We start from the raw sequence: 14,041 nt of genomic DNA, 5'->3' as shown, positions 1-14,041 counted from the left end.
CTCAGGCCAGATCCAAGGGAAAGACCCACGCCATCCACCGTTGGTCTTGCCTTCATCCTCATCCTCCCCAGATGAGGCGGTGGTGGCAGAACCATTGGCACCCTTGGAAGGTTTCAGGGCGCACCAAGACCTCCTGAGGAGAATGGCCTCCAACCGGGCATGGAGATTGAGGAGCTCCAGGATACCTCGGACACCCTGTTTGACGTGTTGGCGGCGGCCTGGGCTGCGCTGCCTATTCATGATGGGGTATTAAAGGTGGTGAAGGCCCTGTGGCAAACCCCATCATCGTTGCCCCCAACATTGAAAAGGGCTGAAAAGAAGTATTACGTACCCGCGAAGGGGTTTGAATACCTCTTTACCCATCCTCCAGGATCCCTCGTAGTGGCTGCAGCCAATGAGAGGGACAGATAGGGACAACCAAATTCCATCCCAAAAAATAAGAAGGCAAAATGGTAAGACTTATTCAGCTGTAAGGTTTATTCTACTGCAAGCCTACAATTCCGGATAGCCAACCTACGGCTCTCCTGGGGAGATACAACTTTAATATTTGGAACTCATTGTTCAAGTTCACAGAGCTCCTCCCTCAGAAACATGCCCAGGATTTCACCACCATTCTGGATCAGGGTAAGGCAGTGGCAAGGGCAGCCCTTCAGGCATCCCTGGATGTGGCAGATTCGGTGGCGAGATCAATGGCCTCTGCCATATCTATGCACAGGTCATTGTGGCTGCAGTCCTCGAGGCTGTCACAAGAAGTGAAAAACTCCATCCAGGACCTGCCCTTCGATGGAACTGGCCTCTTCTCAGACCAGATGGATGCGAAACTGTGTGGCTTGAAAGACCCAAGGGCCACCTTGTGATCCTTAGGCCTTTACCCCCCTCAGTCGTCAAGAAGGCAATTTCGGCCTCCCCCACAGCAGCCTCGGTTCCAAGGGCCGGCGCGATCCTCCTCCTACAGAAGGAGGGACGAGGATAGAGGGTTTAATCATCGTCATCAGCCTCTAACCCCCTCGACCTCACAACACGGGTCTTCATGCCACGCCAGTGGCCACAGGAAGCAGATTTGATGCCACGTCCAAGGACAGCATAGCAGTCTCCTTCCAGGATCCATATTCCAGACCTTTCCTAAACTGTCTTGTCCATTTTTCCCAAGGATGGCACTGCATAACATCAGACTGTTGGGTCCTCAGCATCATTGCAGAAGATATACCCTTCAATTTCCTCAACTGCACCCAACCACCTCCCTTCCCCGTCCCTCTTCAGTGACCCCTCTCACGAGTATCTCCTTTTCCAGGAAGTGCACGCTCTGCTAGCTTCAGGGGCGGTGGAGAAAGTTCCTGCAGGCTTTCGGGGGAAAGGCTTGTATTCACACTATTTTCTCATTCCCAAGGCAAAGGGCGGGCTGAGGCCTATAGTTGACCTGTGACTTCTCAACAAATACCTAAAGAAATTGAAGTTCCATATTGTCTCCCTAGCCTCCATTATCCCCTCCCTGGATCCCGGAGATTGGTATGCTGCCTTCGACCTGAGGGATGCCTATTTCCATATCTCGATCTTCCCTGCGCACAGGACGTTCTTCAGGTTTGTCGTGGGCCAGGGCTATTACCAGGTCACAGCGCACCCCTTTGGCCTCTTTTCAGCCCCAAGGGTCTTTACAAAATGCATAGTGGTGGTGACCGTGTATTTGAGATGTAAAGGGATTCAAATTTTCCCTTACCTGGATGGTTGGCTGATCAGAGGCAGGTCCCGTTCCCAGGTACAACACGTGTTGGAACTGGTCATCAGCATGTGCCGCTGATTAGGCCTGTTGATTAAATGAACAAAAATCAACATTGTCACGGGTCCAACGGATAGAGTGTACAGGGGCACTACTGGACTCCACACGGGCCATGGCATTCCTACCACAATCTCCGTTCCGCTCTATGCTGACCCTTATCAGAGACATCCAAGTGTCACCCCTCATAACAGATAGAGTGTGCCTCCAGCTGCTAGGACATATAGCATGCACTTATGTAGTACGGCTATGATGTAGTACAGCTATGACTCAGGCCCCTGCAGTCATGGTTAGCATCAGTTTATTCCCCAAGCAGGCATGGTCTTCACTGAGTTCTGAGCAATCCCCTCCAAGACATTATCTTCCCTGAACTGATGGACCAACCTTCAATATGTTATGCAGGGGATGCCCTTGGGGGCCTGAGTCCCTCAATAACCTTTGTGTCCGATGCCTCGGACCAGGCCTGGGGAGCTCATATCAGTAGAGAGCTCAGCACTCAAGGGAACTGGTCCCGAGAGGATTACAAGCTTCAAATAAATGTCAAAGGACTCAAAGTGATAAGGTTAGCGTGCTGGGCATTTCTTCCATATATAAAGGGCGAGGTGGTTCAGGTCCTGACAGACAACACCATTGTGATGCTTATATCAACTGGCAAAATCAAAATTTTGTCAGGAGGCAACTCGCCTGTGGGACTTGGCCATTTGCAACAAGTTCCACCTCACAGCTGCTCACCTGCCAGGGGTGAGGACCACAGTTGTAGACAAACTCAGCAGAGACTTCTCACCTCAGCACGAGTGGTTGCTTCACCCTCAGGTGGTAAGTTCTCTTTTCTGGAGGTTGGGGACTCCCCAAATGGACCTCTTCGCATCCAGCATAAACAGGAAATGTGAACGGTTTTGCTCCATGAAGGGGTACAACAGAAGATCGTTGTCGGACACCTTTCTTCTGTCTTGGACAGGGCCTCTCATGTACATGTTCCTGCCAACTCCATTGATCCACAGAGTCCTGTTGAAAATCAAAAAGGACAAAGCAAATGTTGTCCTCATAGCACCTCTGTGGCCAAGGCAGCTTTGGTTCTCCACCCTTCTGGAGCTCTCGATCGCCCCCCTGCTTCAGCTCCCGAATCGGCCAGATTTAGTGTCACAGGACAAGGGCAGACTGCTACACCCAGACCTGACCTCTCTGAACTTAACAGCATGAAGGCTGTCTGGCTGAACGAGGACGAGCGAGAATGCGTCTCACAGGTCCAAGAGGTTTTAAGAGGTAGCAGGAAACCCTTGACTAGAGTGTCCTACTCGGCAAAGTGGCACAGATTCTCCCTGTGGGCTCACGAGCATGGACTTCACCTAAGGCAAACCTTAATACAGACAGTCCTGGATTATCTGCTGTCTCTTAAACATCAGGGTTTAACAATTTCATCTATAAGAGTCCATCTTGCAGCTATCTCAGCATTTCACCCTTTGGTTCAGGGGAGATCGATCTTCTCCCATTACATGAGGGGTCGGTCCTGGGGCCGGTTTTGTTCAACATCTTTATTAATGATCTGGAGGATGGGGTAGATTGCACCCTTAGCAAGTTTGCGGACGACACTAAGCTGGGGGGAGTGGTAGATACCCTGCAAGGTAGGGATAGGATACAGAGTGACCTAAACAAACTGGAGGATTGGGCCAAAAGAAATCTAATGAGGTTCAACAAAGATAAGTGCAGAGTCCTCCACTTAGGAAGGAAGAATCCCATGCACAGCTATAGACTGGGGACCAACGAACTGGGCAGCAGCTCTGCAGAAAGGGACCTGGGGGTAACGGTGGATAAAAAGCTGGATATGAGTCAGCAGTGTGCCCTGGTTGTCAAGAAGGCTAATGGCATATTGGGCTGCATTAGGAGGGGCATTGCCAGCAGGTCACGGGAAGTGATTATTCCCCTCTATTCGGCATTGGTGAGGCCGCATTTAGAATATTGTGTCCAGTTTTGGGCCCCCCACTACAAAAAGGATGTGGACAAGTTGGAGAGAGTGCAGCGGAGGGCAACAAAAATGATTAGGGGGCTGGAGCACAGGACTTATGAGGAGAGGCTGAGGGCACTGGGCTTGTTTAGTCTGCAAAAGAGAAGAGTGAGGGGGGATTTGATAGCGGCCTTTAACTACCTGAAAGGGGGTTCCAGGGAGGATGGGGCTAGGCTGTTCTCGGTGGTGGCAGATGACAGAACAAGGAGCAACGGTCTCAAGTTGCAGGGCGGGAGGTCTAGGTTGGACATTAGGAAAAAGTTTTTTACTAGGAGGGTGGTGAAGCACTGGAATAGGTTACCTAGGGAGGTGGTGGAATCTCCATCCTTAGAGGTTTTTAAGCTGAGGCTTGACAAAGCCCTGGTTGGGATGATATAGCTGAGGTTAGTCCTGCTTTGAGCAGGGGGTTGGACTAGATGACCTCCTGAGGTCCCTTCCAACTCTAATATTCTATGATTCTATGACAGGCAGGTTTCTTAAAGGTTTGGAGACGCTCTTCCCCCAAGTACGGGACCCTCCTCCTCCCCCCCCCCCCAAGATCTAAATCTAGTGTTGGCACAACTGATGGGGGCCCCCTTTGAACCTTTAGCAACCTGCTCTCTGGTGCTCCTGTCGTGGAAGGTAGCTTTTTTAGGGGCTATCACCTCAGCATGCAGAGTTTCTGAGTTGCGGACCTTGACCTCAGAGCCACCACATACCGTCTTCTACAAAGAAAAGGTCCAACTACAGCCACACCCAGTGTTCCTGCCTAAAGTTGTTTCCCAATTTCACATTAACCAGGATATTCTCCTGCCAGTATTTTACCCTAAGCCGCACAATTTGACCAAGGAGCATAGATGGCTCACCCTGGATGTTAGTCCTTCTATATCGAAAGGACTAAGCCTTTTTGCAGGACTTCCCAGCTCTTTGTCGCCCAAGCGGACAGAATGAAAGCTTCTCCGGTTTCCTTGCAGAGGATCTCCACATGGATATTGACCTGTATCGGACTGTGCTACAAATGGGCAGGAGTATCGCTCAGTCTATCAGAGCTCATTCCACATAAGCTCAAGCCTCATCATCAGCTTTTCTGGCACTAGTTCCGGTACAGGATATATGTAAAGTGGCTACCTCATCATCGGTGCACACCTTTACGTCCCACTATACGATAGTGCAGCAAGCTCGAGGCGACACCAGCTTTGGCAGAGCAGTTCTGCAAACAGCGCATCCATGAACTCCAAGCCCACCTCCGATGGCACTGCTGGTGAGTCACCTAGAATGGAATTGACATGAACAAGCACTCGAAGAAGAAAAAACAGTTGCTTACCTGTAGTAACTGTTGTTCTTTGAGGTGTGTTGCTCATGTTTATTCCATGACCTGCCCTCTGTCCTCGTCATTGGAGTTGACAGCAAGAAGGAACTGAGAGAGTGTAGGGCCGGCTGCCCCTCTTATACTGCAGCATGGGCGCACAACGCCAGACGGTGCCAGAGCCAACCTTATGGGTACTGCTAAAGGGAAAAAAGTTCCGGTAACCATGCATGTTGGTGCACGCACACCTAGAATGGAATGAACATGAGCAATGCATCTCGAAGAACAACAATTACTACAGGTAAGCAACCATTTTTTATTGTTAGTACATTTATTGATCCAGTGTGGACACTTTCACTTGAATGAACTGCTTTAAAAAAAAATTGTGTGAGAAAGTCACAAGTATAGAAACCTTTTAGAAAGCATTTGCAGTGCAAAATTAAGGAAAAGTTCCTAGGTCTGGAGTTTTACAGATATCAGGAAGAACAAGGGTAATTCACTCGTTTAGTATTTCACTATTTTCTCTTGCTTGTTAAACTATCATGTCTCTGCCACACACCACATAATATGCCATTTCTGTGAAGATTCATTTTGAATAGGAGAGATTAATATTGATACCTGATGTCAATGATGTTGCTTTCAGTGGATCAAGAACACCATTTCCAAGACAAATACTTGTTTTATCGATTTTTGGATGATGAGCATGAAGATGCCCCAATGCCAACTGAGGAAGAAAAGAAGGAATGCGACGAGGAACTGCAGGATACTATGCTTCTGCTGTCTCAGATTGGACCAGATGCCCATATGAGGATGATTCTCAGAAAACCGTAAGCTGATTAATAGGTTAATATTATAGATCTGTCTCAGTACCCCTGAACTTTGCAATGCAGTGGGGTCAAAATTTTGACCCAAATCTATATCCAATTTTTGTGGCTCATGCCTCTGGCCTCTTTAAAAAAAAAAAAAAAAAAAAAAAAAAAAAAAAAAAAAAAAAACTTTATATGCTGCAAGCCTTTTTTTCCATATAACAAGGGAAACTGTGAGGGAGCTATGGCATATTGATAGGTTTTCTTTTGGCTGATTACTCCATTTCCGTGTCAGTCCATTGAAACTATACAGATTTTAAAAGTGTCTTGTAACATCCACCCAGTTTCAGCCCTTATCACTGTTTTATAAGCTGGGCTGTGTGCTCAAGATGAGCAGCAAGGTCTGTGAATAGTCACTGTGCTCACCTCTATGCCTAGTGCTGTATGCTGAACTTTTATTTCTGCTGCCATTCTTCACAGAAGTAAGAGCATATGCAATTTCAGAGTACTACTACATTTAACACTTTCAGAGCTGGCATGCCACTCAGCTAGCTCTCAACCATTAAAAATGAATGGACTGTTAAGACAGCAACAGAGCAGATAGCTTCTACCTGTAATGTTCAGTAGCAAGGCCACTTGCTTGGTTCAGTTAGGCCAAATTCATCCATAGTAGACCTCCGCTGTCTTCAGTAGAGTTATGTCAGGGATGAATTTCGCTCATTGTGTTTACTAGCAAAATTTTAAACTTTCCATTATTGATATGCTTTTTATTGTGTTAAAATCAATATATATATATATTTTTAAATTCTGAATCTGGGTCACATAAAGTGGTCTATATTTTTCAGATGGAAACTAATCCCTTTATATCCACCAAGTTAAACTACTATCACGAAAACATTGGCTCAATCAATCTTTTTAGTAATATACTCCAGGTACAATGAAACCTGCATCTTAAATGCTCACTTTATAGTGACTGCAAAGCTTCCAGTACAAAGTTTATTCACCCCTTTATTAGGCACATGAATTTGGTGGCTGCTTAATACAGGTTTCCCTGGCATTTAAATGTACTGAGAATAACTAATTCTTTCAAAGGAACTTGTGTATTCATAAAGACCAGTTCCAGAAAGATATGCACACAGGGACTGATCCTGCTTCCTTTAAGGTCATTGGCAAAATTCCTTTTGTATTTGTGGGAACAGGGTTGGGCTCCTAATGTAACATGAATGTTTTCCTACTAAAAATAGTTTGAATGCAATAGAACTGTTTGACAAAAGACTCCTCTTGTTCTATTTCCATTCTGCATCCCTTCCCTCCTCCTTCCCTCCTCCCTTGTCTCTGTGTTGTCTGTTTAGATTGTAAGCTCTTTGCACAGGGACCTGTCTTACTATATGTATGTGAAGCAGTTATCTCATTTTTAACACAATATGAACAACAAACAATATAGGTTAATACCGAGAAGATTCCGGAGAGTTGAGAGGAGGGAATGATGCTGGGAATAGTGTATGTTCCCCACCCATATGTCATCTCCTTATCTCCACAGCCTGGATCCTCATGGAATATCCTTAGAGGATTTTCCATGAAATGTGGGGAACAGAGAGAACATTTCCGTAGCGGCTGTACTGTCTTCTGCATCCTACTGCCCAGGCTTTGTTGACATTTTTTTTTTTTTGCCCTCTGCTTGGGAAAGTAAGTTCATAGCATATGGCACCATATTAATGACGGTTATCAGCCTCACTTTTCATACGTTATATTACTGGAAGTTGGGCATCCTGCCTGTGGTGAGATGTATCAATGCCTTTGTTGAAACCTCAGTGGATTCTCAAAGGCCTAGCAGTTTTGACTAGACACTACCACAGCTGCCAGGAGTTCAAGGATGTGTTGGGGCTTCAGGGACATTAGCTCCACATCAACCTGAGCAGGACCCCCAATTTTCAAACCAACACAGCTGCTTTTATAATAGTCACTATTTCTGGGAGCTTGCAAAACTCAGATAATTGCCATGAAACAAATAAGACAGTATTCTTTGATGAGAAGATTACTTTGAGAATTTGATTGTATAATGAAGCTGTTGCTTTGAAAGGTACTTTCTATTGTTCAAAATCTGAAACTCGCCAGTAAAAAGTGTCACTTGTTTTGACAGCTGACTTAAAAAATTCTCTGTTTATTACATTAACTGCAGCATTTTAACTGTCAAACTATGAAAGAATGTTCTATAGTTTAAAAAACAGAATAGAGCTTCAGGGAAATTTTTGACAGGCTCTTGTTGCTATTGGTATTTGAAAAAAACATACATACATTGTGAATGTGAAATTAGCTTTTTGTGAAGCTACAAACATAGCTCCCTAATTCTCACAATGCCTGCTATCACAGGTGAAGACCTGTAGTAGGTTCTTGGGAAAATATTTTAGGTCTAACACAGCTCTAACTTGCATGCTCTTCAATCCTTCAGAATGAGAATGACATCCTGAAAATGATTTTTTATTTTTTAGATTGTGTTTAATATGGCTGTAGCATGAATGATAGTAGGACCTAATTAAACATGATGATATAGTATAAAGCCAAACACTGTAATGACAGAAGTCTGTCTATAAGGGGGAAAATGTGCATTAGGCACAGTATTTAACCTAGGAGGAGATACTGTAATACATAGCCTCTTTTGTATAGTCTTATACTCTCATTTGCAATATGTTAGCAGCATGACTCTTAAAACAATAAATCTTGGCTGCAGATTTCTTCTGAGTATATACTAACCAACTTTTTGTGTCCCTGGGACTTTACCTTGGCTCATACACACCCACCATATTTTTAAAAGTATCATTTTATAGAAAGGAAAATAAAAGCATACTGTACAAGGAAAATAGAACAGGACATAATATGTAGCAAAATAAATGTTGTTATTGCTAACAGCCACTTATATAGCATCATGAATGTTCTATAAAAAAAACCAAGTAAAATGTGTTCTCTTTCCCTGAAAAAAATTAATTCTAATGCCAAATTCAGCTTGTAAATGGGCACAACTATAGTGAATTTGTCTTTAAAGGCCATAATCTGGTTCTATATAAAACAATGGGATTTTTCACCATTAACTTCTATGAAATTAGCATTAAGAGAGAAAATTCAGAATGTTTTTCCGTATTTCATCTTACTGAGTTTACATGATAATACAAGATAAATATATGATAAATGGAATTTAAGGAAATTGCCCAGGAGCCCTGAATCAACAAGACAGATTAAGGCTTTGTCTGCACTAGCACTTTTGTCGATAAAACTTTTGTCGGTCAGGAGTGTGAAAAAACCACACCCGTTTCACCAACAAAAGCGCTGGTGTGGACAGCGCTACGTTAGCAGGAGACGCTTTCCCACCAACATAGTTGCCTCTGCTCTTTGGGGGTGGTTTAACGATGCCGGTGGGTGAGCGCTGTCCCGTCAGCATAGAGCAGCTATACAGGGGACTTTACAGCAGCACAGCTACAGCAGTACAGCTGTGCTGCTGTAAGGTCTGTAGTGTAGACGTAGCCTAAGATGGCCTTCTTCCACAACAGGGTGTGAGAACAAAGACACACCCACATATACATTAATGACAGCTAAAACTAGCTTATTGTCCTGCTTTCACTGTGAGCATAGCACAGAAAGACATGACTTTTAGAATCTTTAGGGAAAGGATATGAACCTTTGTGAAATCTACGTTCAGTTTAGCTGCCACTGTAATGTGTTTATATGTTTGTATGTGTAAAATAAAGTTCTATTGGCCCTCAGCTAGTCCCCCTAGTTTTTATCATCTCAAAGTTTGGGATCAGAAGTTGTAATAAAAATAGTAAGTGATCATGCAAGCACATATGTGGTTTCTTGATGGTTGAGTAAATTCTCAATTTTTGTTCACATTCAAGTAAGAGAAGCCTAGTGTCTCTGACCTTGATAAATTTCCCAAACAGTGAACAGTATTTATTGATCACTTAATATCACCTGAGGTCTCCCATCCATTAATGTGTAGTCTGGTTCTCCATCTATCCCCATTTATTATCCTGTATATAACTAGGCATTGCTGCTAGAATGTGTCCCCTGCAGAAACTAGGTCTTTACACAGCAGGATCCTACAAATCTATATCAGTGGGGCACCACACAGGTTTAACTGAAGCAGTGATGCCTAATATCTCTCCATGTGACATCTGGAGAAGCAGAAATAAAGACTGGGTATGTCCACTATAGATTTCCACTCCTCCCCATGTCATGTGTGGTGTTCGCAGTAATGCTAAAGGGAGACAAATGAACAGATCGACAGAAGAATATATCTGTTTCAAAGAAGAGATCTCATGCAATTGGACATTATCCTGTCATATTTTGAATTTTAGCCTGTCTAATGGAAGAGATTTTTTTAAATTGTTGTACTGTCTATTTTTTCCCATTTATCCATATAGGCTGCTTTGTAAACATCAAATGTGATTAATACTATTGCTTACTTAAGGAATATATCGATTTTACCTGTTAAAGTCTTACTTTATGTTGTCTTATTATGGCAGAAGAATACATAGTGAAAGACACTGTGTACTAGCTGAGGATAAAGAGCTTGTTTTACTGAATACAATACACAGGTCTGAGTTATACTCTGACTTATACTGGTGCATCCCTAGCGAAGCCAGTGGGGACTTCACCCTTTAGAGCAGAATTTTGACCAATTGTAACAGCAACTGGAGAGTTAACATTTTATGAGTTACTAGAAGGCCCAGCAGCACCAAATCAATTTCTGTTTTTCCCTATACAATTTATTCTCTTCTGTGTTAGAACAGCATAATTCCATCCAGGCTACCTTTATGCTACGGTGGCCTTTCATCTGTGTACTGATAAGTACATGCCATTGGTAAATGTAGAACAAATGAAAAATTTAGCTTGTGTGGCAGACGAGAGAGGTCGATTTCTCTTATATTTTGTATGATCTCTTCACTCCTACCTTTATCCAACAGAAGTTTCCAACCAGCTCCTTTTTTAGGAGAAGATGAAATACTGGAGCTCCAGAGTGAAAAGATTGCTAGGTGCTGCAACAAATCTCTCCTCCTCTCTCTTGTAAATGATTGATATAGTCTGTTGGTCCAATAGGTGATTAGACAGAGAACTTACAGAGCAGTATATTCATTTTTAATGTGACTCTCCTGACCCTCTAGATACTGGCATCTCCTGATGCATTGAATATTTTTTGGAAAAGTTTCTTTCAAAAAGTACCATTGTTACATATCTTAAAGGGCTGTCCAAAGATTCAACTGTATTGTTAACACTTTGGATGTCATACATAGCAGAAAGCTAGAGTTAAGGACCCTGCCCTAAATTGTTTTCATTACTGGTGTGGAAAACATCTCCTCCACAGCGCCTGCCATGTAGACCAGACTTTTTCTGTATCTGTTTACCTGCATCCATTTTTCAAACCTAATCTTAAAACCTTTCTTTCCTCTCCTGCTTATACCTTTTGATTGCTCCCTCCCTCTGATGTTGGCCCTATGATTGAATAATTTTTTCCATGAAATATATTTGTAGTATTGCTTTCTGTGATTTATACTATATATTGTCTGGAATTATTTAGTGCACTGAAGTGTTTTGTGAAACAGTTTTTGTGCCATATTTGTCTGCGGTGTAACTCCATTGGCCTCAGTGGAGTTACATCACAGAGGAATTTGGTCCTGTGCAAAATAAGGTTGTGCTGCACATTTAAAATCAAGAAGTTCTTGTGATGGGAAAGGAGGCTGAAATTTATTCAAAGGTTCCTATAGCCCTTAATCATAGTCAATTAATATATCCTTCAGGTGCTGAGCTCCTCAAAGGCAACCTCTCTAGCATAGATCAGTCTTGAGCACTTCAGTTTTATTTGTTAATGACTCAAAAATTATCCCAATTACATGCACTTTCCAGAAATTCAAAATAAATATATCAACCCAATCAGTGTGAAGACCCTCTTTTGCCATTACCCTCTAGGGGGATTGTTCTGTCACTGATCTATGCTTTCCATTAATAGAAGCTTCCTGCATAAATTGACTAAATTAGAGCCTAGTAGAAGTAGTAATAAAAGAGACTCTTATTAATATACAAAACTAAAGAATTTGGTTGTGAACTAATTCCACTGGGGAATCTTTTCATTGCTATAAACATACTTTTGATATCCTGTTAACAGATATGCCAAAATCTAACCGAACTTTTGATGTGGAGGATGTTAGGGTATAGAACTCACTCCTTCGGATCATCTGTCTCCATCCATCGAATCCTGGGGTTTTTTTTTTAAATGGTTAAAAACACTTTTTTCAAAAATGATATTAGTCTTCCACTGTATTTTAGGATGTTTTCATTAAAATTTATTGTTTCACACTTATGATTAGTACAAATGCTTTTGCAAAATTTTCACCTCCTTGAAAAAGCTCATTACGCTCGTTAATAAATATTGTTTTGTATAATTTTTAGAGCTGAAAATTTGCAGAAAATGATTGATTCAGCAAAGTCATTCTTCTATTTGTTTGTTCACAGGTTGTCTGTAAGCAATTTACAAGTTCCTTGAATTTATTCCCTGTTCAAGTCATTTGTTGAATAATTCATGGTCAATAGAGTCTTTATGAGAAGCTTATTGTGAGTTTCAATATTCACAATTCAAGTTGTGTGGGTTGCTTTTGATTGGACACACAGGTCACATGATGTTTCTGTTTCCTGACTGGAAGAGCATAACACTTAGAACCTGGTTTCTGGTGTAAATACTCACATACACACATTCAAAATTCACTTTAAAATTCACTGATTCCATGAACATACCTGCTAGAAATTAGTTTACTGGAATATTAATGGAAAATGAATACATAAGTGGAGCAAAACCAGCCAAATAAATTCCTTTTATTCCTTTTTTTTCCCCAAGTGTACAATCACAGAACGGTTTTAAGGTGCTCTTCTATGTCTAATTAGCCACAAAGTTGAAGAGTGACTTTCAAATGTACAGCATATACAATATCCTTCTTTCCTTGTTAGTTATATTTTGTTTTCAACAAGAAACACTTTAAATAGTTATATTAGGGTTTATTATGGTATAAAGCTTATTCAGGGTGAATTTATGTTTATAGTTAAGAAATGCCAAGCTCCATAACTGACCCATTGAGCTCATTCTGCAAACAGTGCTCCTGAGGATTTTGGGGTTTTTAATTTTGTTATTTTTGTCTTTTATTTGTAGACCTGGCCAGAGAACTGTAGATGATCTAGAAATTATATATGAAGAACTTCTTCACATTAAGGCTTTATCTCATCTTTCTACCACAGTAAGTGTTTCGATTTTATATATATATAATTTTTTAACATTGCCATTGCGTTGCCAAAAAATTGCCATTGCCAGAAAATGGCTGAGTTGTGATTGGCCTTTTGTGGGTGCACAAAGGGTGGAGATTGAGGGTCCCAGGACTTGTTTCATCCCATGCCAAGAAGCTACCGATGTCTGGTACACTGAGCAAAGGAACTTTGTGTTGCCAGTGCCACTTCTAGGTGCGTTGCTGGTGCCACTTCTAGATCTGGAAGTGGACTTTTGGCTGAGTCAGCTAGAATTCTTCTGGGTATTCCTGTTTCTGCATAGCCCTTCTCACCTCCCTCCTTTGTGAACAATGACTTAAAGCTACAGTCTGGCCCCAAATCCATATGTAACTTAAAACATGTGATCCTGACCCTGCTCCCAGTTAGTCAATGGGAGCAGAATGATGCCCATTGGCATATTGTTTTTACACATTTAACACCAAAAATGCAATACACAGAAAAACTGTAATTCTCCTCTTTTTATTTTAAGGTAAAGCGAGAATTAGCAGGTGTTCTAATCTTTGAGTCACATCCCAAAGCAGGAACTGTCTGTAAGTAAATGGAATCTTACCATATGTTGGTTTTTTTTCATGTGTGGTATTAGACAAATATTTAAATTACTATGAAAAACTTGGATACGTACTTTGAATACTCCAAAGCTGGCTGTTCAGAACCGGTCTATTAGTCATTGGTTTGATCCATTATTAACTGCATTTTCCCAGTTGCAAAATGTTTCTGAATAGCTATTTGGACTTCTGTACCCACTAGTGTTTGGGGGTGTTTGTATTTGGGGTTTTGGTTTGGACTCATCTCTAATTCAAATAGATTTTAATTTTATCATACTCTAATGAAAATGGTATTCTCATGATATTCAAACA

The 14,041-nt window shown here is 42.0% G+C and overlaps 1 protein-coding gene across 1 annotated transcript in view; it reads left to right on the top strand.

Annotated features, from left to right (window-relative positions):
- RAPGEF4 (Rap guanine nucleotide exchange factor 4) overlaps positions 1-14,041 on the top strand; it is a 205,741-nt gene that overhangs the window by 135,035 nt on the left and 56,665 nt on the right. The window contains exons 10-12 of the mRNA XM_067549231.1: positions 5,702-5,885; positions 13,054-13,138; positions 13,654-13,714. Of these exons, the coding sequence (XP_067405332.1) occupies positions 5,702-5,885; positions 13,054-13,138; positions 13,654-13,714 (330 nt within the window). The remainder of the gene's footprint in view (positions 1-5,701; positions 5,886-13,053; positions 13,139-13,653; positions 13,715-14,041) is intronic.

This window comes from Emydura macquarii, unplaced genomic scaffold (assembly GCF_026122565.2).
Source record: "Emydura macquarii macquarii isolate MOO-44397 ecotype Brisbane River unplaced genomic scaffold, CSIRO-AGI_Emac_v2 contig_1253, whole genome shotgun sequence".
NCBI lineage: Eukaryota > Metazoa > Chordata > Testudines > Chelidae > Emydura > Emydura macquarii.
The sequence above is the reverse complement of the archived record's forward strand: the minus strand, read 5'-3'. Positions and strand labels throughout refer to the sequence as shown.